The following is a 26,412-nucleotide window of genomic DNA, read 5'->3' as shown; positions in this document are numbered from 1 at the left end:
TTGATTGTGGTTTTCCCCTTGCAATAACATTATGAGGTAGGCATAAAGAAATTGAACTGAGGCAGAGAACGAGTGATTTCCCTTGAGGCCACAGGATGAGTCTATGCAGAACTTGAACCCAAGTCTCCCAGGCCCATTTACTACTCATTGTACACTAGACTGTACTGAAATAAATCCAATTTTAAGTCATTTGAGTTGACTGTTTGGCCTTAGCTAGACATAAGGTTTATCCCGGGATCGTCTCAGGGTCGTCCCTGCCTACTCCTGGGATATCCTGTGTGTCATTTACATGAACAGGGATGATCCCGGGATAAACCTTAGGTCTAGCTAAGGCCTTTGTAAATGTAAAAACAGCTCTTGTCACCCTACTTGAAGGAGGCAGTGGTAAGACCCACATTGAAAAAGCCCTCCTTGAATCCCACTGCATTGGATAATTACTGGCCAGTCTCCAATATTCAATTTTTTGGCAAAGTATTGGAGTGTGTGGTGGCCTCCCAGCTCTAGAGATTCCTGTATGAGACAAATTATCTAGATCCATTTCAATCTGGCTTCATACCTGGTTATGGAATAGGAACAGCTTTGGTTGCCTTGGCGGATGACCTACACTGGGAAGTGAACTGTGTCTCTGTTGGTTCTGCTGAATCTCTCAGCGGCGTTTGATACCATCAACCATGGTATCCTTCTTGGCCACCTTGTCTGGATGGGACTTGGAGGCACTGTTTTACAGTGGCTCCATTCCTTCCTGCAGGGGCAGACCCAGAAGATGGTGCTGGGGGACGTCTGTTCAACTCCTTGACTATTGGCCTGTGGAGTCCCTCAGAGTTCTGTTTTGTCCCCCATGCTATCTAACATATACACAAAACCGTTGTGAGAGGTTGTCCAGAATTTTGGGGTGCGGTGCCACCAGTATACTGATGACACCCAACTGTACTACTCCTTTCCACCCAATTCCAAGGAAGCTGTTTTGGTACTAAACTGGTGTCTGTCGGCAGTAATGGACTGGGTGAGCTTAATCCAGACAAGACAGAGGTGCTCCTGGTCAGTCAAAAGGCAGATCAGGGAATTCAGCTTGTGCTTGATGGGGTTACGCTCCCCCTGAAGACACAGGTTCGCAGCTTGGGTGTACTCCTGGATTCAGCCCTGATCCTGGATGCCCAGGTTTCGGCGGTGGCCAGGAGTGCATTTGCGCAGTTATAGCTAGTGCACCAACTGCACCCGTTCCTAGAGATGTCTGACTTGGCCACGGTGACACATGCCTTTGTTACACCTGGTTATCACCTTTAAAGTCCTGTTCTGCTCAGGTCCAGGTTATATGAAAGACCGTATTCTCCCATATGATCCTGCCTGTGCTCTGAGATCTTCTGGGGAGGCCTTTCTCTCACCAATATCACAGGCCCGCCTGATGGGTACATGGAAGAGGGCCTTCTCGGTGGCTGGTCCAATGCTCTGGAATTCCCTTACCAGGGAGGCTAGACTGGCTCCCTCTGTGTTACACTTTCGGAAGCAGGCAAAAAAAATTGTTCTGGCAGGCTTTTGGAAATGCTCTGGACCTATTGGATTTTATTTTTATTTATTTTTTAATTTGTTACTGTTTTAATTTTTTAGTATTTTTAATTTTACTGTGAGTTTAATTCTAGTTTAACTTTTGTAAATTTATATCTATATGTTCTAATTGTACATGTTTTAATTTTGTAAACTACCTGGAGTCTCAGTACTGGAAAAAGGCGGGATATAAATAAATATTATAATATAGTATTTATTTATTTATTTATTTATATATTTAAAACATTTATATCCCGCCCTATATCATTAAGATCTCAGAGCTGCATACAGATAAATGCATACAGTATAAAACAATAAATATGCACAGTTAAACCATGAACCAAGTTAAAACAATATATAATTTAAAAGCAGTAAAAGCAGTTAAAACAATGTGCCATCTATTTCCTAGAAATGCAGAGGTATGGAATAATTTTGTGACGCAGGGCACTTTAAAGGTAATCTTGCTTCTATAGAAACAGAAGATGCCAGAATATTTCTTGTAAAGGTCTCAAATACGTCAGTGGTTCATGCTAAATATGTAAATTGAACAAACATTTGGAAATGACTAGTACTTTCATCACATAATTATGGGCTCAATCAAGCCAAAATTAAGCAGTTTTAAGTACCAATGATTTCATTAGGACAATTAAGCATGTGGCACTGAAATCAGTTAGACAGCATAATTCTATAGTGGTCTACTCAGAAGTAATTTCTATTGGGTTCAATAGGGCTCACTCCCAGTAAGTGTAACTTTAACGGCGCTTAGATTGGCTAGATTGTGATCTTTGTTCTTAAAATGTAACACAACAGATCCCTACTGCTAGTAATTTAAATCATGAAATACAGAGTCTTTCATAACATTTTTCTAATTGGAAATGTTCTTTTTTAATGTTTTAATTTCAAAATGCAAATTTGTAATGAAGCTTGATGTTGTTGAAGGTAGCTGAAGTCAGCCGATAATCTAAGCTGTCATTTTGTGCTAGAAATCAATAAGGGTAGTTTTTAAAACATAATAAAGTATATTGAAAAAACGGATAGTCCTGAAATTGCCAGAAATAAAATAGTTGTGTAGCTTGTGTCAGGTACTTCTTAAAACCTCCCCAGCCCACAAGACAAGAATTAAAACTGGCTAGTTTTCAAAAGATACTGGTTACAACATTAGCTTCATTTCCTGCATTGCAAACTTAGTTCATTCCCACAGAGAATCCATTTCTAATTTTCCTTTTGCTTAGAAACACCCCCGCCCCCCTTAAAGTTGGAACCATGCATCTTAGTAAGTATTTCAGTTATGCTATTGACGTCAATGCAGCCATTAAATAGATTGCTGTCCCTCCCAGCAGTATGCTTGTGCCAAAGACCTAGAGGCAGACACGTTTTGAAAGAAGAACATCAGGTTTTCTTTTAGCAGTTCGAGAAAATAAGGAGGAAAGTTTCTTCCTTAATGTCTGTACTTCACAGCTCCTCTGTCTTTTTAAAACGTCTGTTATATTTCATATTTGAGGAAGGTTGGGGGAGAGTCACTGAGATGTTGTCATTCTGTTACTAGGTACATAAACAATCTTAAAACGAGTGACTAAAGAGTAATTTTCGTGTGATCAGCTCCAACTGAAAAGTGACACTAATTTTACGTCTTGTAGCTGGACTTGCTTATACATATCGTGTAACATTAGTCAGCCAAACCTTTTTAGCCTTTGACTCCAGACGTTCTTCAGGGATTGATTTCATGGAGTCTATTAAAAAATAGCTGCCATTTCTCCTCCGCGAGCCTCCTGTGGGCTCTGAAGACGTGTAAGCCAATCATGGTGCCATAGCAACCGATATAAACTGTTCCCGGTCAGCCACACCTGTGGACTCTCATGTTAGGCATTCCACACGTGCTACACCCATCATGCGTCCTGTCATTCCATCCAGTCCAACTGCCATCTATGGCAGCTGAGCAAGTAACAATGATGTCAGCGGGACTCCCCGAGCGTAGTCAAGGAACCCTTCTGAGGTTCCAGTGGGCAGGAGGAAGGGGGAGAAGCACTCTTCTAAGACCGAGTGACTGACAGATTCATTCATTATGTTAACCAGAGTAATACATGCACCCTAGAGCTGCCCCCATCTTCTTTAGATGCACAGTACAAGATAATGCAGCTGTCCCAGAGAGAATGGAACTGACAGACCAGGATTTTTTAAAAAAAAGACTTTTAAAGCTTCACAATTGAGGATACATGGCACCTCTAAACATGAGGCGGACAACTTTACCCTTTGATGGAACTATCAGGTATGTTTCAAGCAAAAGCACAAGATTGTTTTCCAATGCTTTATAGATATTATTGAGCCTCGGCTCGCTTGTCATTTGCCTTATTGCTCCTTGGTTTGTTTTTTTCTATGTTAGAAAGAGTTTCCTCCTCCAGGTATGCCAAGTTCCTTTCAGAATCATCTCTAATGCAAGCAGGAAGACTCCATATATCACTCCATACCCCCATTTAACTCCCCCCAACCATCAATCTGAATTTTGAGTTTTCTGCACTTCCCCACCCCCTTTTTTTTACAGTCCATATGCAGGCAGTCAATGTTGAACAAAAACTAATGATCTGACCAGAAGTGATAGCTTAATTACATATGCTGTGTTGAGAGTGGTGATAGCTGTACTGTAGTAATGTCTTTAAAAGCGCTCATTGTTTGACTTCAGATGTGATTTCAAATCTCGATTTTTTTTATTTAAATATTCATGTCCATGTGAGAACTTAATTCAGCTCTCTGACATAGTATTACTTCAAAGCAGGGTAGCTGTACCTTGAATCATCCCAACAACCAATCACCCTGGCCTCACAGATTTATTCCAGCTGACGAGGAGAATGAGAATATTTGGAGGCACCAATAAGAAAGTGGTGCATATGAACAGCATATAAGGAAGGACTTACACATGATGATTACTTAATAAAGCAAATTTTAAGCTCTGTGAAAGCAAATCCAAAACACTGTATTTATATTATGCTTTGGAGCTGAACTCAGGAGCATGAGACCTACGGCTGGGGATTCATTCAGGCATTAAGAAAGCAGATGGTAACCATTACTCTTAGGCTCTTTCATTAGCTCTTGCTTTTGTGGGCCACGTGCCATGTCTTCAGCTTCTCTAGCTCCTGCTGATGTCAGTGCCAGTCAGGAAAATCTGGGAGAGGACTAGAAGCCATTGCATGGTAATGATTGTGAAGGCATAAGAAGTTTACTTCTGATGCTACTAGACATCACAAAAGAATATTAAAAGCTAAGGGTGGCTGCCTTTTCCATCCATCCTTTGACAGGGAAGAATAAAACACTCTGCTTTTCTTTACTAATTTATTTTCAAGTTTAGATTTAAATTTCAATCCCAGAAACACCCCCAAGGTGGCTCACATTATTGTAAGTACAAGGGAGTTATATTGAAATCAGATTCAACTAGAAAACAAAGAACAATAAAGCCAACAGAAGCAATGTCAACCTGATGGTTATAACATTTAGAACATACACCAATATTCCTTAACCAGATTTCCTGCTAGCACCCAGAAACCTTGGCTTGGGATTTTAAAAGGACCTATGTCTTTGAATGACCTTACCTTTTTCAAACCTAACTGTTTTAAGCACAACATTTTATACAGTACAACATTTTATTTGCTATATGGATATTAGCCTCAATTTGGAGGAGGAGAAGGAGGAGAAGGAGACACCCCTCAGTGTTCAGGTTTCACTAATTAGAATGTGAAACCTGTGTTAAACACTGGCAAAGCTGGGCATTGTCCAAACTATTTAAAATATTTATCTTTCCCTAATCTGCAATGGAAGCAATTCTAAAACTGATATCAACAGTGTACAGTTACAAAAGAATGAGTCAGGAGTTAGCCTCCCATAGTAACTGTTTTCTGTGCCATCCAGGACAATCCTGGGCATGTTAACCCAGAAGCAAATAACACTTTGTCCAATGGGGTTTACTCTTCAGTAAGTGTGTTTAGAATTGCTGCCTTAATCATGCAGAAATAACTCTTAATATTCATGCCATCCTTCAAAAAATAATTGCAATAACTTCCCTAGGTTTCAAATGCAATTAAAGGATTTAGTGCGGAAAAAACTCACCCCAAAAGTCTCCAGGGTGCTTATATGCATCTTGACCACAGTCAGAGTTTGTTTTTGCTTTTTGAGAAATTAGATATTCTTTAAAAGGCATTTCCAGAAGGGTAGCAATGTTAGCCTGCTGCAGCAAAAACAATGGAGAAGATTTTTGTGACGCCTTAAAGACTAACAAATTTGTTCCACCATAGTCCACAAAAGCTAACACTTTAAAAAAGCAGCCCATGTTGCATGAAAGATCTGTTTGCCTTGTTTGTTAAGAATATATTAATAAAGAGTATTTAATAAGAACCAAAGCTTTGGAGTAAGTGGAAACATGACACATTTTTTGCATAAATTTGGAGTATTTCTGAGATTGATAATGAAACTCATTGTTTTGAAGATGAGCACAAAACAGCATTCTTCAGGCATTTTAAAATTAGTCTTCAGGCATACATTTTATTGAAACTACATTCTACATATGTTATATTATGACTCTAAGAAGCAACTTGCCACCAATGGTCAATACTCCAGGACATGCATAAAATCTGCATGGGCTTTTTCCTTCGTGAAAAAAGTAAAGGAGTCTTAGGCATCTGGAAATCTTAAAACATTTTAATAAGCAATGGAAAATGAGATCCACCCTTTTAATATTTAGTTTAGAGAGACCCAGTTAAAAAAATACTACAACACAGTATGTTACTTAACATCTATATGAAATAATTAGATGAAGTCTGGGGACATGGAGCTGGGTGTCATCATGTGGTGATATCCAGCTCTATTTCTCCTTTTCATCTAATCCAGGCATGTGGTGGTGGTGGATACACCTAACAGGAGCTTGGAGTCAGTTATGGACTGGATGAGGGCTAATAAACTGAAGTTCAGCCCAGGCAGAACTAAAGTCCTGTTAGTAGGTGATGCACTTGACTGTGGGGATAGTTTTTGGTCTCTTCTGGTTGGGGTTGCACTTTCCCTAGTGATCCAGTTCATAGCTTGGGGACACTTTAGATGTATTTAATGTATTTATTTGTCATGCTTATATCCCACTTTCCCTCCAGTGTTTGTGCCCAACATTTGTTCCCAGTTTCATGAACCATTGTTTATGTGTTTCACAGCCATGGACATCCATGCATAGGAGGCAAAGGGGTGCAACTGCTTCCCTGCTCCCAGTTCCATCATGACATTGTGAGAGTGGCAACAGTGGCTGCTTGTGCTATGCATGCCCCTTTTATCAGCCATATGGGCAAGGCACAGGACAGGACAGGATATCAGTACATTAATCACGGAGCAGGGGAATGCCCTTGAGTTTAACCAGCATTGCAGGAGCACCTCTGCGTGAGGCAAAGAGGTAGTAGGAAGCAGCACGATCAGACTCCTCCACACCAAACTTGCTTGATTCTGGCCTGCTTGCATTGGCTGCTTGTATGTTTCCAAGCCTGATTCAAGGTGCTGGTTTTAACCTATAAAGCCTTACATGGCTTGGGACCACAATATCTGATGGAACGCCTCTCCCGACAAGAGCCTACCCATATACTACACTTCACATCTAAGGTCCTCCTCCGGGTGCCTACGATGAGGGAACCTCAGAGGATGGCAACAAGGGAGAGGGCCTTTTCAGTGGTGGCTCCCCAATTCTGGAACGATCTCCCAGATGAGGCTCACCTGGCGCCAACATTGTTGTCTTTTTGGCGCCAGATCAAGACTTTTCTCTTCTCCCAGGCATTTAATAGCATATGCTGAGCTTTCTAACTGACCCCAGATCAATATCCATTTAAACAGATATTTGTCTTTGTATATTATCTCTAATCTTCAATTCCCTGCAGTATGCCCAGCCATGGAAGGTCAAGAAATTATACCAGGGATGGGGGGTTTCTATTGAGATCAATTGAGAGTGGCTGCAATGCAAATGGTACAATGCAGACCTGGGAGGGGCAGTGAGGCTGGCTTTCTGGCAGTCCCAACCAGGCAGCACCTGTTAGGCCTTTGGTTTGGTAGCCTGTAAAAATGTCTGCCTTGTAAAGCATCCTCCACTGACTGTGATTATGAACTTGTCATCCTGTTCTGCTTGGCATGTGCCCCTGGATGAGTTCACTTGAATTTACGCTTTCATTTCATGAGTTATTTTCTAGCTCATGAGATGGGGGGAGAACACAGGAAAGTCACTCATCTGGGGAGTGAGGGGTGGGGAGGTTTCTTGAAAGGACAATCCCTGCCAATCCCAGAATCGCAAGGGAAGATGCACTCCTTATGTATACTGCCTTTTTGTGATTTAACCCCCACCCCAAGATAAACATGCATAGCATTGTGCTATTAATACTGCTATGTGAAAGCACCATAAAACCCTATGCTTTCATCCACAAAGGTTGGGCAAGTGCTCGATGAGAACATAAGGGAAAGGGAGAGATGGCCAACTGTCACATTATAAGGATAGCCATTCCAAATGTCATCCATGCTTGTGGGCCTCCACAGGAAGGGGCAAGGAGGGGCAATTGACACCTTGTGAATGAGCTATAATTTCCAGACTGCCAGCTTTTATATATAATAAAGCAAGTCTCTAGCCATTGTTCTACCTGCTTATTTTGTGAAAAACTAGCCAGCTCCCATTTTTTAAAGTTTTTTTGCCAATAAATGAAGTCATAGCAATGGTTAACACACCCACTATATGGGAATATACTGTAAGAGTCTTTGCAACGTAACAGACTCTTACAGTAGGCCCGTCTCATAAACCCTTCTCAGGCCAGCACCACCACTTGAAAACCTGAGGGAAGGTTAATTAAAACCTTTCCCCTAGCTATGAGGGAAACAGGTTATATATAGGATCTGCTCTAAATATACTGTGGGTATAATCTGGTGTGGGTGTTTAATAACTGTAAGGCAGGTAAATAATGCCAAGCTGAAACATATTTGGTAGCTAACAATAATAATAAGTTTATTGTTATTTAAAAGCTTTAAATAAAAATATAATACTTTCAATCCTGCCTAATCTAAATTCTCCACACACCAACCACCTCATTATTGATATTTTTCTGAGTTTTTAAGAATTTAAAAAATTACCTTGACAATGTGTGCCAATAAAGTTCATCATTATCATACCCATAGAGCAGGAGTCAGGACTGTGGCTAAAAAAGTGGGGCTTATGAAAAGTGTGTGTAGCATTTGACAACTCTGCAATGTAGTTCAGTGTTGTTGGTGTTTTAGGGAAATGCAGATGGGGATGTGAAATTGATTGTAGTGGGTGTGCAATTTATTAAGAGTTAGAACAGGTTGTTGTGATGCACGCATGCACGCGCACACACACATGTTCTGCCAGTGGAGGAGAAGAGCAACAGAGGTGTTTTTTGCCTCTCCATCCTCCTTTTCCCCTCTTTTTTTCTCTAGACGGGCCTTTGAGCCTGTGTAGAGGCTGGGGTTGGATAGACCATCAGATCCCTCATATCCTGGTCTCTCCCCTCCTATCCTTTCCCTCCCCACCCTGCGGAACACCCCCTTTTCAACCTCTCTGAAGTCCTCCAAGTCTGCTTTTGCAGCCTTGGAAGGCAGCCAGCATGATTCTTTCCATGATGGGTGGTGGATCAGATTCCAGAGTCCCCCTTCTGAAGTCACTGCAGAATCTACGGCCTTGGAGGGGGATTCCAAAGGATCCTATGATCACTGGACACTGTCCTGGGACTATAGGATTGCTCTCTAGGCTGCTAATTATGAATTATTCCATATCTCAGCTTGGTTGCTTCATCGTCGTTTGAAACTTAATATGGCAAAGACTGAATTGCTTGTTTTTCCTCCTAAACCTTCTCCTCATCTCTCATTCTCTCTTACTGTCAATGATGTTACGCTTACTCCAGTCAAGGAAGCTCGTAGTCTTGGCTTTATATTGATTCCTCGCTCTCCTTTATTCCTCATATTGAGGCAGTAGCTAAATCCTGTCGTTTTTTCCTGTATAATATTGCCAGGATTCGATCATTTTTGTCTGTCTCTTCTGCCAAGACTCTTGTTCATGCATTGGTTATTTCTCGGTTGGACTACTGCAACCTTCTTCTCACTGGCCTTCCTTCTTCTCACATCAGTCCGTTGGTTTCTGTTCACCACTCTGCTGCTAAGATCATCTTCTTGGCTCGCCGCTCTGACCATGTAACTCCACTTCTGAAATCTCTTCATTGGCTTCCAATTCACTTCAGAATCCAATATAAACTTCTCCTGTTGACCTACAAAGCTTTTCACTGTCTAGCTCCTTCCTATCTCTCCTCTCTTATCTCACACTATTGCCCCGCTCGTGCTCTTTGCTCCTCTGATGCCATGTTTCTCGCCTGCCCAAGGGTCTCTACTTCCCTTGCTCGGCTTCGTCCATTTTCTTCTGCTGCCCCTTATGCCTGGAACGCTCTTCCAGAACATTTGAGAACTACAAGTTCAACCGTAGCTTTTAAAGCTCAGCTAAAAACTTTTCTTTTTCCTAAAGCTTTTAAAACTTGATTTTGCTCTGACTTTATACTGTTAGTTTTACCCTACCCAGTGCCTGTTTGTTTTCTCTTCCCCTCCTTTTGTTTTATCATGGTTTTATTAGAATGTAAGCCTATGCGGCAGGGTCTCGCTATTTACTGTTTTACTCTGTACAGCACCATGTACATTGATGGTGCTATATAAATAAATAAATAAATAAATAAATAATAATAATAATAATAATAATAAATCAATTTGTTATGTAACAAACAAGTGAGCAGATTCATACATCCCAACAATAAATCAACCCTCCATTTATTTCTGAAAGTATGAAGGATATCCAAATAGTTTGTAAAGTTATAATCTACAACCTTTAAGAAATGCTCGAAATATACAACATGTGATTGTAAGCAGTTAAATAATTTTCATAGCTGAATATTGAGCCTGTGTTAAATATACCTTGAGAAAAGAGAGACTCAAGGTCCAGCAGTAACAAAAGACTTCTATGCTAGATTTTCATTTTCACCAGCAGGTAGGCCAGATTTTTTTTTTTTTTTTTTAAATGTTGACAGATGACATTTTGTGGGAAACACCTTGGCATAGTAGTTTGGGTTGTCAAAAAATAGGATATACACTATGAAAAGTTGTCAGAGATTTGCATAACATTTGGGTGTGTTAATTTATTTGTATAGAAGTATGTTCAGAAATAATGACTACAGGCAGTACCCAATGCTGCCCACTAGCACAATGGGAAGTAGGTGGACTGTTAAGCAAATGGAAATGAGCTGAAATGGTCATTTCCAGAATAGGGCAGGTTAGTGGAGGTCACAGAAGGGAATTCTGTTGATCTGTCCCATTCCAGAAATGAGTGTTTCCACTTGTTTCCAGGGTTGCTTCCTGTTGCACTTGTAGCGGATCCTGCTGGTGCAACAGAAGTAGCTGGAAAACAGCAGCAGTAGAAAATACTACTCTAAAATTTAAATGGAAATACAATTAATTTCACCATCATGGGGAAGACAGTAGTGAGGTGTTCTGTGACCATTCGGCCAGCAACGTCACTGGTGTGCTCCCTTGCAGGCTCAGATGCCATTTAGCATGGCCTGCCTGCCTGCTCAGTCTGCTGTCCAGGATCAGGTGCTGATTGTTGACGGGCATCTTCAAGGTTTCTGGGCTCTCCCTTCTTATGGTTCATTCTCTTTAACAAGACTTGGACTGGGCAGCCCTTCATACAGAAGATGCTTTCAAACATAGGACTGTCCCTTGACAGCCATTCAAATAGAGGACTGTAAAGTAGGGCACATGGTCACCCTAAATGACATCTGAGCATGTAATGGAGCATAGCAGCATGCTATTGTGTAGAAATCCATATGGAAGAGAACACATTGAACGCAGTTACATATCACAATATGACCATGTAAGAAATAAGAGACATAAGGATAAATAGTCTTTCGTTTGTGGCCTCATCTTGGCAAACATCATAAAATTATGGCCTCATCTTGGCCTAACAGCTTCGTTTCATGTAATGCCTTAGTTTGATTTTTTTTAATGTACTTTTGAAACTCCAGATAGGTTTGTTTTTCTCTCTCCATAAGAATTTTTGTGTGGATTGACAAAAGGATTTGAAACACTTTGTCCCAAATGAGGAGAGAGTAAAGGAAGGTTGAAAAACAGTGTAACATTTCATTTTGCCTAAATAGCATTATTACCACAGCCTAGTTCTCATTCTGGTGATGGGTTCTGCCAACTTGGGAACCAAACACAGCAAACAATGTACTGAGGCTGCCACAAATCAGAAAGAAAAGTGACAGCACTTGGATGGCACCAAATGGAAGTAGCAAAATGCAGGAAACATTTTGTCAAATGTCACTTAGCAGTGATATCATATGGGGAATCAGGGAATGGGATTTGCCTGCATACTAGAAATACCGCAGTCAGTGGATACGGAGAAGCAGAAATAGCAAGAGTGGAGAGAGACTTATCTTTGGGCGTTGAATGAAAAGGAAAGATTACACAGACCTAGTTGGTTCAAGAGCAAATGGATGAATCGGCACATTATCGTTTTACTGACTTGGCTTAGTTTTTCAATGCCCAGTTGAATTATTGTAAGCATTTATGAGTCAGGCATGAAATAACTACTTGTCTGTATGTCAATTCTAACAATAAATTAGAATATTCAGGGAGATCCCAAATAGTTAACAAGTGCATCTTTCAGGATCAGATTTCAAAATGAACTAAATAGCTTTAGAATATAGAAATAGAACAGATGTAGTAGTAAAAGAGAGAAGAGAAGATGACTAAAATAAATTAGCATAGAAATCAGACCACTTTCTTTTTGCATACTTGTGTGTTTACTTATTCCGCTTATGTCTGACAGCATGGGGGGGAAATAGTGAGATTAAGCACAGGAGCTTCTAAAGTCAAGTTATAACCAGACAGTGTTTAAATCCTGATTCCCAAAATCAGTATGTTTAACAAATTAAAATAAGTTCTTGTAATGACTTGAGAATTTGACTGGTTCTTCACTAAACTGTAGGTCTTTTTTTTTTTATAGCTATAGGCTGAATAGCTGCGTTTGTGGATTTTACTATATTTCAAGAAATCTAAAGACTGTTGCACAAATGAAGTTCTTGAAGTTTCATATCTCCAGGAAAAAAATGCTCATGAAGCAACCTGTGTAATAAAATTGTGAAATGTATTGAAATGTAGCTAATGGACAGGATCCTTTGCGCCACCATGGCAACAAGAGGGCTGCAGCATCTTGGTTTTGTCTGCTTTTGTGGGCCAAAGACTGGCTAATGAAAAGTCTTTTTTGTGTTGATAAATCTGCCCCATGTGCTAACCCAAACAGACACTGCTATACAGTTGGGTTGATGCTATGTCTCCAAGATCAGACAGTGTTACTAGTTCTGGTGTAGTAGTGACATGTAAATTGATTATTGTAGCGGAAAAATGAGCAGAAAAATAGGGAGAACTGAGGCAGGAAACAACAAGGAAGTTGTTGTTTGAGATGACACAAGGTGGTAGGCAATCAGCACTTGTTAGCTTCTACTGCAAATTAGCAGAACAAAAATTCCCACAACCCTATTCCTCTGGAGCAGAGGTGGCAATGCATGGAGCATATGCACTCCCCTATGGCCATTTTTGCAGCTCCTCTGCCACTCAATTTGCTGCCGTGGCCGCCACAAAAAGAGAAAATAAGTGGTTTTGCTTCAAAACAAGGTGTGTGTGTGTGTGGCTACAGGGAGGAGTGTGTATCATCTGACATGATCGACTTGGGGGTGAAATAGAACCGGACTAAAAGTTCAGTTTAGATGAGGCCTAGGCCTTTAAAGCTCAAGTGGGTGTTGCTGTTTTTCATGGGTTTTGCTGGAAGAAGGTTGTTGTTGTTGTTGTTGTTGCTGCTGCTGCTGCTGCCCATCACAAATGTTTGGAATGGAGCAGCTTGTACAGTTCACCTACACAAATAGTGGAAGCCCAAATAATTCCAGGAGTGCACATAAGCTCACAGATTGGCTACTGCCTTGAGACACCTTGATTGCTTTTTTGCCCTGAAAATAAGGTGAGAAATGAAGTCTTCATAGTTTAAATGTACCAAATGACACTGAAAAATAAAAAAGGACATACAGTCCACCAGAAAAACAATTTGGAAGCATTGCAAAGATGGGGAGAGCTTATTTCACTCTGCAGGAGGAACAACTGCTACCACTATTTGTTGTTTTTAATGTATGGACCGTTGCAGTTGGTTTTGGTAGCTATTGTTTGTCTAGTCACTGTTTTTTCATACACACATATGACAAGAACATAACTGAAATAGAAATACACATAAGCAGACATGGTGAGATGTGCATCATATTGGAATTTGGAAAACACAAATAGTCACGTTATCTCCAAATTCAGTGGGCAGAATCCAATCGGGTGCACACACCTCCACCAATTCTCTTGTGCCCAACTGTATTCTGTTGCACAAGTGGAACCCACCATTTGCACAACAGTGATTTAGCACTTCTGAAAGGAAGCCCTGAAACATTTGGGACAAGTCAGCAGAGTTCCCTTATGTGCCCCATTCAGTTGCCCTGGAAGCACTAAATATTCCTTCTGCAAGCAGTGGATCATGCTTGCAGACAGGAATTAGCAGGGTGTAAGGGCATCAGCAGAGCTGAAAGTGCCCCATTGGATCCTGCCCATTGTGTTTAGGGTCAGAGGTAGTCATATGCAGAATTCATGGCATTATATTCTCAAGAGCTGTTGGAAACCTTATCCCTAATCATGATAATATTAGAATATGAGAAGGTTCAAGTTCATATTATTGATAGTTCCCTCAAAAGTAACATAAAGGAATTAAAGGAATTGCACTGGCTGCCTATACATTTCCGGTCAGAATTCAAGGTGTTGGTAATGACGTCTAAATGGCTTGGGACCTCAATACTTGAGGGAGCGCCTCTGCTTCTATATGCCTGCCCGAGACTTGAGATCTATTGGAGGAGCCCTTCTCCACATCCCACCAGCGCAACACATACACTATGATGGGACAAGGGAGAGGGCTTTCTATGTTGTGGCATCCAGACTATGGAATGCCCTCCCCTTGGAGGCCCGACTGGCACCAGTGCTGATTTTATTCCAGCGCCAAGTGAAAACATGGCTTTTTAACAAAGCCTTTAATTGTTAAATTCACTAAGATGGCACTTTGTTTTAACTGTTTTAATTGATTTTACTGCTTTTAAATTATATATTGTTTTAACTGGGTTCATGGTTTAATTTGTTTTTAGCTGTGTATATTTATTGTTTTATACTGTATTCTTTTATCTGTACACCACCCTGAGATCTTAATGATATAGGGTGGGATACAAATGTTTTAAATAAATTATAAATAAAATAAATAATCTGGGTTAGTCATTCTGTTAACCTGACTCATGTTTTATGCTTTGTTACTATGCGATGTTCTACATTATTGTTGTTTGTACTGGCTATTAGACATACAATAAAATGTTTGACTTGAGTTGGATAAAGGGAGCTTTAGAGTTTCAGAACTCATCAGTTACAAAGAAATACCCCTGACTATTCCTCTTATACTTTTCTTCCTGGATTTTCCTTAGCCTTTTGAAAGTGTCAGCACCATTGTTTGTCTCAGATGAGCCTTTTATTCTCCTATCACCCTGCCTCTTAACACAGAATTTGAAAGAGGAGGGCAGATATCAGCACCAGCTATTTGTAATCCACCTATATTGTCCCACTGCTTATTTCTTCCTTTTTCTTCTCAGAAAAAAAAAAGTTAAGGAGGAAAAGATGGGATAGCTGCATAATGTTTTTTGATTGGTAGCACCCTAAAATCCAAGTGTCTAAGATATGTGTAGACATAAAGCTGTCAAGTTTATGGCACGTTCCCTGATTTATTCTGGGTATGGAAGCTTGCATGTGTTCCTTGAGCTCCCTAGCCAAGAACGGCCTCTTTGCTCATTTCAATTAAGGAATTAATCCTGATGTGCAGTTCCTTTACGCATATGATCATCTAGCTATACTCAAAGGAATGGAGAGTGTACAGAAATCTCAGAATTGGGTGGCCTATTTATAACTTTTGCTGTATCCTACAATGTTACGCAAATTGTAAGACCTCATTTCTAGATTAAGAATTGCTCACACAGTTGGCCCCATCTACTTGATTCTGCTATTAATACACCTACCAGCAGCCTTGTCACAAGAAAGCATCTCCCTCCCGCACCGCTATAGATATGTGTGAATGGGCCAGAGTGTGGTCAGCACATTGAACACACAAATCAACATTGATTTAAAATTGATCCAGATTAAAATATTTATTATAACAGTTAAACTAATGCTCAACGTAAAGGAAGCAATTTCCTATCAAAGAGGCATTCTATATAAGAGCTAAGTTTTAATGCACTTTATGAGACTGTATACTTTCCCCCCAAATAAACTATGCTCTGGGAATTATTCCATCATGCTATTGAATATAAACACGCATGCATAAATTTACTGCCTCACTCAGATATAAACTGTGGAAGGCCAAGAATTTATGCTGGCTAGCCCACATTCATCTACTTTCTATCATGTTTTGGCACGTCAAAGTAAAGTGCGGCTCTATTAACTTTGAAAGTTAAATGAAGGGTGTTTCTCACATACATGTTTAATTTGGGGTTAATGACTGATCAGCTGAACCCTGCCCAAATATCTGTGCAGTCAGTTGCTGTGGGTCACTGTTTCTCTTTCTCAACCACATGTCTAATCTCCAGTGTGATTTTCATGCACGTGATTGGTGCTCAGTAAAATCAGGCTTGGAAGAAAATAACACTTTTATACATTTTGTTGGATGGATTGGATCTTTCTAAATTTGATTTAGCAGGATGCCAGAGAAAATCTGAGAATCATAATGGGAAACTACAACTATTGTATCATATTTATATATGGATCCTCCTTGAATAGAATCACACAACTGGTTTCCTTCCATTGCAGAATGATTTCTACAGTGACCTCCTTGTAGGATTTCTGTGGAACTGGTTTTTTTTTTCTGTGAAAGTGTTGGAGTTTGGGTTTTTTTTTTTAAAAAAAAAAATCAGACCCAGTGTCTGTGGGTTCTGGATCACTTCAATAAATGTTCTTGAACTGTGATCTGATGGTTTGAGGAAAGTTAGCTGAACAGTCGAGAATATGTATACCTGTCCATTCACTTGATGTAGGTTTTCTGACGATGGGAATTAAGGCACTTATAACCAGAGCCTGTTTATCACCAGGCCACCTAAGTCCTGGCCTGGGGTTCATTATTTTCATAATTCAGCTCTCATGAATTTACTAATTTTCTCCTAAAAATGTACCAGCCTTTCTTGGAGACTTGCTCTAAGGCCTGAGATTTTCATATGTTGTCGGTTTTGATGATGATACTGGCCTGAATATTTTTTAAAAGATTAAAATGTGAGTTATGTGCTTCAAACTGTAGAACAATTTTTCTTTTTTTCATACATGGTCTGCTGAGAGCCCCAACAGTTTTCATGTGATCCACAAGGAAAAATATTTCTGAGAATAACTACACTACAGAATTGTGAGACCTTTTTTTAAAAAAAGCTGCTTGTTATTGTAAATAGTACATTAACATCAGCATCTGCTTAGAAGTAGTGACATTGATGACATTTCCAAATAATGGGATTTCAATATAAATTTTCACTGCTCATAATACTCAGACTTTTTTTTTACAATGGACGTGTCTACACCATGCATATATCCTGGGGTTGTCTCTAGGTTGTCCCTGTGAGTCCAAATGGCACACAGGGGATCCCGGGGTCAAGCAGGAACAATTGTGGTGGAGCGCAATTGCGCTCCGTTTCTAGGGGGGGAATGGCGCCTGCCATGTCCCCCTTGATTTCTGGGATGACGCGTGGGTGGATGCACGCAGGGGGATGACCCCGGAAGCGGGATGCTCCCCCTCCGACCCAGAAGGCTCATAGATGTAGATGAGCCCTATCAGTCAGAAATCCTTACCCTTAAACATTTACCCTTAAACATTTACTATGCCCCAAACATGGAAATAATGGGCTAGTTTGCATGATATGGTTGGCTCACGTGGGTTATTTAACCCACATGGAGCTGCGGTGTATGCCGGGCGACGATTTCAATGTGCAACCTTAATTCAAAATATCACATGCGCTCTCTTATCATGCACCATGGTTTAGCAAGGCTTAAGCAACCACCAATGAGACCACCATGAACTAGGTCAATGTGAAACCATTATACTTGATAGCAGAATTTTAGTATAGTCTTAATATCTCCATTGGGTTATTCGTATGACATGACAACCCACCATTGGTTATTTAACCTACAATGAAGCTATGTTACATGCAGCCACCATTTTGCATTTCCCACTCCTGCTTGAGGGTTGTCATGTTGTGTAAATCAAACAAGCATGATTTATGCAAGACTTAGACATCCCTCACGTATCCCATGGTCTGTTTTAGGGTTATGCAAGGATTTAATCCTCACATAACCCATGCTCACCAGGTTCACATGGCACAACAACTCCCAAGCATGGGTTGTATATTGAACCTGGCACCTCTGGGCACTTCAGCTTGTCATAGGTTAAATAACCTGCAATGAGCCACAGTATGATGTCCAAACTTGGTCATTGTGTGTGTGTGTGTGTGTGTGCGTGCAGTGCCAGTTCTGGGTTTTTGAGCATGCTTGGGCAAGACATCCTCAATGGGCCCCTACCACAATGAGTCTACCTTCTCACCACCATTGTCACCCGTTGTTATTCCTCCTCCTCCTCTTTCTCTTCATTGCTGCTGCTTACTTGCTTGGCAGGCAGAGAACAAGTGAGCAAGTAGGCCATGGCATCTGGTGCTCTTCCTCTTTATCACTGCCATTGACTGGGCTGGAGCGAAAGCCAGGTGAACAAATAGGTTGCATTGGGGAAGGGGAGGAGCAAGTCCAGGGGCTTGCTCCTCCATGCCTACCCTTGATGCCAACCCTACAATTACCCCTTCTGTCAGAAATCCATGGTGTTTCTTAACGTCATAAAGCTACACTTCCATATGGGGGGAGGAGGAGGGAGGGCAGTAGAGAATGTGCGCTGCTGAAACATATGTCTGTTCTAAGGTGGCAACTATTTGCTGTCTGGCAAACAAGACTGATGCCATTAATGCCACTACTGATGCCACTGAACTTCTGATGTCTCTTCCTCCTCCTCCACATTCCAGCAGCCAATCATGGGCTAGGGCATTGAGACACATGATGGTCAGGAGCTCAGGTTATGTGGTGTGGCCTGTGTGTACCCCACACTACAGTTTCCAAGGAGCAATCCAAGAATGTGTATGTCTCCGGTTATTAGGAGACAATTGAGAACTTCTCTTCCATTGTTCACAGAGGAGCCTCATAGATAGTGGCCCAAACATAATTTGAGTAGATAGTGTTTTTTGTTTTGTTTTTTACATGTCACTGCTTATAAGTGACTTCAGGTAAGTCCCCCCCCCAAAAAAAAAATGTTCCAGGGCTTGGATATAAACCTGTTTTATAAAACAGAATCAGGAATTGGTTTTCCCTATTACTGCTGCTAGATTCCTATGGCCTTAATTTTGTTGCTATTATTGCCATTATTGACAATGGGGTTCCAAGTGTGTGCAACTGTTACTATGCTGAAGCCTTTCTAGAGGCTTCTCGAAATTGCAGCTCAGTTTTAAGAACTGGCCACAACCACAGCCAAACCGGCCACATTTCCTCTTTGCTCATTGATGATAAAAAAACAAAACCCTCCTTCGTGTGATATAGAACATCCTTTCTTTTAAGAAAGCTATCTAATCTTTTTTTTTTTCACATGAAGCATAGCCTTACCAAAATTTTGTGCTTCCTGATAAAGTCTACCTTTTTGTGTGAAATTTCATTTAGTATTTGTTTGGACTTAATTGTTTTAAGCACTAACAATATCCTTTTTGTGAATGCTATAATGTGAATAATTGTGAATAAGGAGTAGTTTATTCCAGATTAGAGGTGTCACTAATATATATATATATATATATATATATATATATATATATATGTGTGTGTGTGTGTGTGTGTGTGTGTGCATTAAAATAATGCTAGAATTTTATTTGCATGATAATTTGAAAGAAGATCAAATAGTGTTTTTATAAAATGCCCACCCTTCAGAGAAAATCAGTATGACCCAGTTTGGGTAGCTGATGATGATTAGGCTCATTGTTACCTTTCGTTGGCAATGTGGTGCATGGTGTGGTCAACAGTGCAGGACACTCAAGAGCTTGAAGCAAAGTGGCGAATGTTTATGCCTTTTGATTTGGGGATTCTAAGAAGTAATTCCCAGTGTAGCTACCTGCTTAAAGATAATCTCACTATAGAAAGACACAAACTGTAAAGGCATTCTAAAATACTGCAATGTAACCCTTAACAAAAAACAAAAACGTGGCACTTCGCAGTGGTCAGGAAAGGCCCCCTTGCCCCTGAGGTGTAATTCGTTGGGCAGAGAGAGTGAGCACTCTCTTCTTCTCCGAGTTTTAGAAGCTGAGCAGAGGTTATTCAGGCTTAATTCATACACACACACACACACACACACACACACACACACACGGCATATTAGAGTATCCCGGTTGTGCGCCTTATCTTTTTATAGATTTGCATTGACATCCTATTAATCTTGCCCGATTTTGGAGGGAGAGAAAAAAAAGTTGTTCAAAGAGAAGTGAATATGCACACGCAGTGTGAACATGTAAATAGCTAAATATATGCATTGCTAATGTCACAAAAGGGAGACCAGGGCCAGATCTACACCTTGTATCAAATCATTTAGAATGTGGAACAAAAAGCAGGAAATAGCGTTACGAAAGTGGTATATGGCATGTGGGTTGTTAGCCAACAGTTATCAGTGCATTTCAATACTGCTGTAAAGCAGTAGTGTAGATCTAGCTCAGCTTATTAACAAGCATGCCCTTTAAATACGTTTTTGGTGTTCATCCTCTTTTGTTATATTGAAGCTTCTGTCTCAAAATAGAGTAATTCCGCCCAGAATGTTTGAAGTAGTGGTGGTGAAGGGTATGTGTGACATTTAACATGGTTATAAGTGTCAGCATTTTCTCATTTTATCCCCCCTACACACACACACACACACACTTGATAGTGTTAAAAAGATTGTTTACTTTGTACTACCAGTGGCAGTAGCAAAAGCCACCAGGCAGTCACTGAGAAGAGTTTCACTGCTGGCAGTGGAAAAATGCATATACTGTAAAGAGGAAAAGGCAAAGACAAAACCACTACTACACTTTCATCATAGTAAGCACGCCCATAATAATTTTGACCTAACTCCTAAAATTGACCTGTGAATGAGGGTGGCAAACTGGTGATAGGATGTTATTTCAGCCCTTTAGGACATCCACAGTCATTAGAACATTCACAGTTCTCTTACCAGTGAACATGTATATATTGTTGCACAGCTTTTGAGCCAACAGGTGGAATAACTTGTTAGGTGGAAGTGGGATTTTTATGGCCCAATCTCAGATTCTTGTTACCTGTGATGCTTTATAAGCTCCTTTAGGGCTAGTTACAGGACATTCCCATGCATCTTTACTCAGAAGTAAGTCTCAGTAAGTTCTCATAGTCTTTTGAGAAACTTCCCTAATCAAATGTGCAAAGAGAATTAGCAAAAACTTAAGTAACTTTTACTTCTACTAGAAATTCAGTTCAGAATTGTGACTTTGTCATAAATTTAGATGAAATTTTAATTCGGTTACGAGAAGGAGGATTTCCATTTTGCCCTTCAAAAGTATCAAATATTTTCATTGTTTTGTTTATTTCCCTGTTAGAGACATTTCATTAAACATTCAATTTAATAAACATTAAGTTCACACACACACACACACACACACACACACACACACACACACACACTTGCCATTATGCAAAGAACCTCTTAGGAGGGAGGAAGATGATAAACCTGCACAAGTTTACAAACTTTACAGACTTACTTCCAGTTCTTTCTTTCCTTGCTTTTTATCTGAAACCATTTTTAAGGAAACAAGAACAGATACAATGTGATTGCCTAATCTCACTTGATGACACTTTAAAGGTCTTATAGAAATGTCATCACTTTGTACAAGAAATGCCGAGATGATTAATGCTTTAGAGGAGAGAAAATCCCCTTTGCTTACGAAGAACTGCTTTTCCTCTTCTGTGAGTGCATATACATGCAGATGAGCCTGTCAGAGAGCGTCCCTCCTCCTACACCACTTGGTAGAGGAAGTTTGTTGATGTATTACTGACATCGCTTCTTCAAAGCCAGCGAGAACAAAAAAAGAAAGAAAACACACACACACCACGAAACCACAGCAGCCATTCAAAGGCGTCTCGAGACGTGCATTGATTTGTTCTACTGGAGAGTGGAACAGGACCCTGCAGAACTCATGATGAAAGAGCACTGTAGTACCTACAGCAGCGTTGGTCCCAGCCGTGTCAGTGATTCCACCATGGAAAGCCTGCAGTCGCTCAAGCCTAACTACATGTCTATGCATTTATTTGCAGAGGAATCTTATCAAAAATTAGCAATGGAAACTTTGGAGGAATTGGACTGGTGTTTAGACCAACTTGAAACCATTCAGACCTACCGATCTGTTAGTGAGATGGCATCAAATAAGGTAAGAGAAATAAATCTTTTAAAGATACCCAATAATGCTTTTAAAAAAGATAGGAAAATTGGATATTGTTGCAAGGATTTTACAAGTTTTTATATGTGCTTCTGTGTCTACCAACATTCCCTCTACTGGCTTAATGAAAAGTTAAAGGAAGTTGATAAATGCTTCCATCCCAGCCACCACCATCCCTCTATTCAATATTGTTAGCTTTGGTCATTATAATCTTGCAAATAAACTGGAGCAGTGCAAATGAATGATAGCAAGATCTGTAAGTCTTCAAGAAGAACATAGTCATAGTAAGAAGCTTGCTTTTTTGTATAGTTGAATAAGCATGAGACACATTATAGTACCTACACAATTTGTAAATTGAGGAAGCATGTATATATATATATATATATATATATATATATATATATATATTACTTTCTATATCTCTCAATAGTTGACTCTCTTATTGTATATATTCATATACCCAGAATGATTACAGAATGATTTATTAGAGTATTCTTTAAATATGCAACAATAGTGGCCATCTGGCAGTGAAATCAAGTGAAAAGAGCAATGTGGGTCAGAAACATAAAAGCAAAAACTATAAACTGGGGCTGCTTTCTATAGAACATCACTTTCAGAAATGACTGTTTTGAGTAAATCAACTGCTTTGTGATAACTACAAACTGTAATCTTCACTCTTCATGCCATATGTATGATATATCTTGCTTTAAGTTTAGTTATTGTATTATACACAATAAAAGAAAAGCTTTCATTTTTTAAAATATACAATCGATATCTCGCTGTCTCTAACCTCCAAAGACTTACAAATGAGCCCCTCTTTCTATAGTAAGAAAGCTAAGGCTCAGATTGTATGTACATCAGTCACACCTTAATTGGCTAGTGGCCTGAATATTCATGAACAAAAGGTACATCCTCTTCCCTGAGGCTGCTGTGATCCCAGGCACTGCTCAACCAAATACGTGGCTTGTGTCTGTCTGAGGAGCCCAATGAGATCGTCTACAGTGTTAATGCTGAATGTCAAATTCTGCCCTTTAGTTATTTGAGCTTCAGCACATATAACTTTCTCCAGGTGCACTTATTTACACCTTCATGTGGCATTTTCTCATAAGCAAGCTTTACAACCTAAAATATGAATTTGTTTCTATCTGCAAAGGACTCCGTTTTCGCAAGTTTTTTCAGCTTTTCTTAATAGCCCATTTTCAACTCTCTTTGATACAAAATCTAGCACTAGCTCTCCTTTGTCACTGTTACGTCTGAAGGCATAATTCATTCATGTATGGATGGTCCAGAGGACAGCATTCACAAACCCAGCTTGTCACTGTCAAATCCTTTAGCCTTGGGCAGATTACTGTTTTACACTTTGTTCCTCATCCCCAATTTAGGGATTAATAACGAAGGCAGGATCTACACTACTGCTTTAAAATGGTTTATAACAGTACTGACAATTGTTGGGGTCCAGGGCAGGATCTACACTACTGCTTATAACAGTTCATAAGGGTTATGACAACTGTTCAGGCCCAGGACATATTACATATACAGTTTTCAAACTGTTTTCAAAGTGTCATATCCTGCTTGGTGTAGATCTGGCCCAACTTTACAAGCTTGTTGTAAGGAATACTGAGATAAGCATCATGCAATATTTTGTACAGCAAATGTGCTATATAAAAGATTAGCAAATATGTGAGTAGAAATAAAACTGAGTATCACATAGTTCAATATTTACCCAGGCTTTTGCCTCACTCTCAGTTCTTAGCATATAAAACAGAAATGTAGGAGGCAATAAAGGTAGAAATATAATCTTCGTGCAAAGGACTGCATTGCCCCTCTCATTTTGACTGTAATTTGCCATTTCCTCCCCTGCTACATTATAACAATACAAGGTGTATCCTTATGGCTTTTTAGAGTTTGGATATTGGTTGGAGGTGAGTCATGCAGCTTAAAGTAAAGAGTGAATTGAGCTTTGCGGGTGTGGGGGGCACTCTTAAGAAGCCTCTTAAAAGATGTTTGTTAATTAAGTTATTGTTGAGTTTTCCACATCTGTGAAGTATCTGAATAATCTGCCTTCCTTCCGTCAAATGCTTCTGCACAGAGGTTTGGTAATAGCAAAACAGTCTAATGCTTTGAAAACAGGATGTTTCTCGCTCCCCATTAGTAAAGAGGAACGGAAAGAGAAACAGTAGAGAAAGGAAAAAAGCAAATAGACCCAGTATGATCCCAAGTGCAAGAGCTGAATAAACAGTGACCTATCTTCCTGACCTCTGCTATTGCTTAGTTCCTGGCCCTGTGCCACTGAAGCCAAAACTACGTCATTTGAGAATCAGAGTGGGCATGGCACAGCTGTTGTAAGTGTGACTCGAATTTCCTGTCTCCTTCCTGACAGACGTAGTTTTTAAAGTACAGCATTGCAAAAACAGTAGACAAAGAGGGGAGGACTAGTTTTTCGTGTCTTTATTCAAAACTGTTAAGAAACCACCTTTTTGATAGTTTGATGATGAGCGAGAGAGCCCTGAGTGAAAGCATTCTTTTTCTAAAAGTTGCAGATGTTTCTCAAGTTAAATAATTATTCTGGTGTGGTTTGCCATGTACACACTTCATTAAAATGATTCATAAATTTTGTCAATCCCATTCAACGATAAGTACAAATTAGCATACTTGCTGATGATGTTAACTACTAGTTCAAGATACATTTCTTGTGCAGTGATGCAATTAGGTAATTTTAGACACTGGACTTAATAGTCTTGTGGGGGGTCCTCTTTAGCGGGCAATGGCTCAGGTCAGACAACACATTTCTCAACAATGGTTTTAGAACTCCACAGTAGAGTTTTTACACCACTGTTGAGAAATGTGTTGTCTGGCAGGAAAACTCCATGCAACAGTGGAGGGTTTTTTGGGCAATGTTCTATGCAAAATATCAATGCTGTGCAAAGGAGAGTTCTTGCACAATGGTTGTGTTGCATGTTGTGTGGTGGGCTAAAGAGCTCCTTGGCAAGAGTGGTGAAAAGAATGAGAGCTGCCGGGATTAGTTTTTTGCAGCAATGGCTGATGGGATACCATCAGGGGGACCAGGGGAGGAGAGAGGGCAGAGGAACTGTCAATCAAACATTGCAATGGATTTTACTCAACTCCATGGTAGACCACAGTCACACAATGGTGGAGTTACAACATGTTGTGTGGTGAGTACCCACTAAAAGCTCCGCTGTTGAGTGGAGTTTTCACACTGCGTTGACTAACTTGTTGTCTGAACTGAGCCAATGTGCATTATTACACTTACTTCAAAATGCAGTATGTCCTCATTCTGCATTTGAGAGCTGTCCTGCTTATTTTACTGGGCCCTGAACTTCTGCCCCAAAGTCCTGCTCTGATGACCTTTAATGAAAACTTTCAGCATGATTTAAAGTCCAGATACTGGATATATTCAATATAAAATTAAGGAAAGCAGTATATTTTGAGAGCATTAATTGTAGCATATGCAATGATCAAACACCTGCTTGTTTAAGACCAGAGTTAAGGCTGTCTCAAAGCCAGGAAATTGGAAGCTAAGGCTGATGCCTTAACTTACATGCCTCATGATTGCTGATGATGTTGTGTAATGTCATAAATTGCCCTTGCTTACAGCTTTACCCTCCATTACAGACACACTTTCCCTTGGTCTTTCAGGCCTGAATCCAGAAGGGGAGGTGGACTGCCCTGGACCAGCAAAGATATCCCACGTTGTCCCCCATATTGCCTTATGAAGCATTTGTGCCTTACTATTTTGCTAGAGGAATCCTCCTGTGAATTGTCCCATGCAATTTATTGCTTACATCAGTAGCTGGCAGGATGGGTTAAACAATGAGAGGGAGCCCTCTTCTAGCAATAAGGCAAGATGCTTCATAAGGCAGTTCAGGACCAGAACAAAATGGGGCATCTTTGCTGATCAAGAAAAAGGTGGATACACATGTAGGATAAGTTTTGAACTGCTGCTCAGGATTTCACCAAACCAATGAAAGGCACATCTCCTCAAGAAGCCTAAATAATGTACTTCAGTAGTTTTCACTGAATTAGAAAGAAATATATTTATGATCTGCCGAACTGCAACTTGGAGAAAAGAGTACACATGTGTCAATTTTCAACACTTTTAAACTTGCTGCACCTGTGGCAATGTTTATCAGATTGGTCAAATAGATATCCCATTTTCAAGAATTAGTGGCTTTGGCATACATTATATGTACGTCTACTTCAC

General features: G+C 40.1%; 1 protein-coding gene across 2 annotated transcripts in view; it reads left to right on the top strand.

The window, feature by feature from the left end:
• The window catches only part of PDE4B (phosphodiesterase 4B), a 283,720-nt gene that overhangs the window by 226,670 nt on the left and 30,638 nt on the right, over positions 1 to 26,412 (top strand). Inside the window, exons 1-2 of one of the 2 annotated variants that reach the window (XM_063137621.1) lie at positions 3,650 to 3,808; positions 22,069 to 22,181. In XM_063137621.1, coding sequence (XP_062993691.1) covers positions 3,796 to 3,808; positions 22,069 to 22,181 — 126 coding nt within the window. In that variant the 5' untranslated portion in view covers positions 3,650 to 3,795. Of the gene's footprint in view, positions 1 to 3,649; positions 3,809 to 22,068; positions 22,182 to 26,412 lie in introns of those variants that run through there. The other variant, XM_063137612.1, reaches the window with a different exon arrangement.

Source organism: Elgaria multicarinata, chromosome 1, assembly GCF_023053635.1.
Source record: "Elgaria multicarinata webbii isolate HBS135686 ecotype San Diego chromosome 1, rElgMul1.1.pri, whole genome shotgun sequence".
NCBI classification, from domain to species: Eukaryota; Metazoa; Chordata; class Lepidosauria; order Squamata; family Anguidae; genus Elgaria; species Elgaria multicarinata.
Note: the sequence above shows the minus strand (reverse complement) of the source record. Positions and strands in the feature narration are given on the sequence as shown.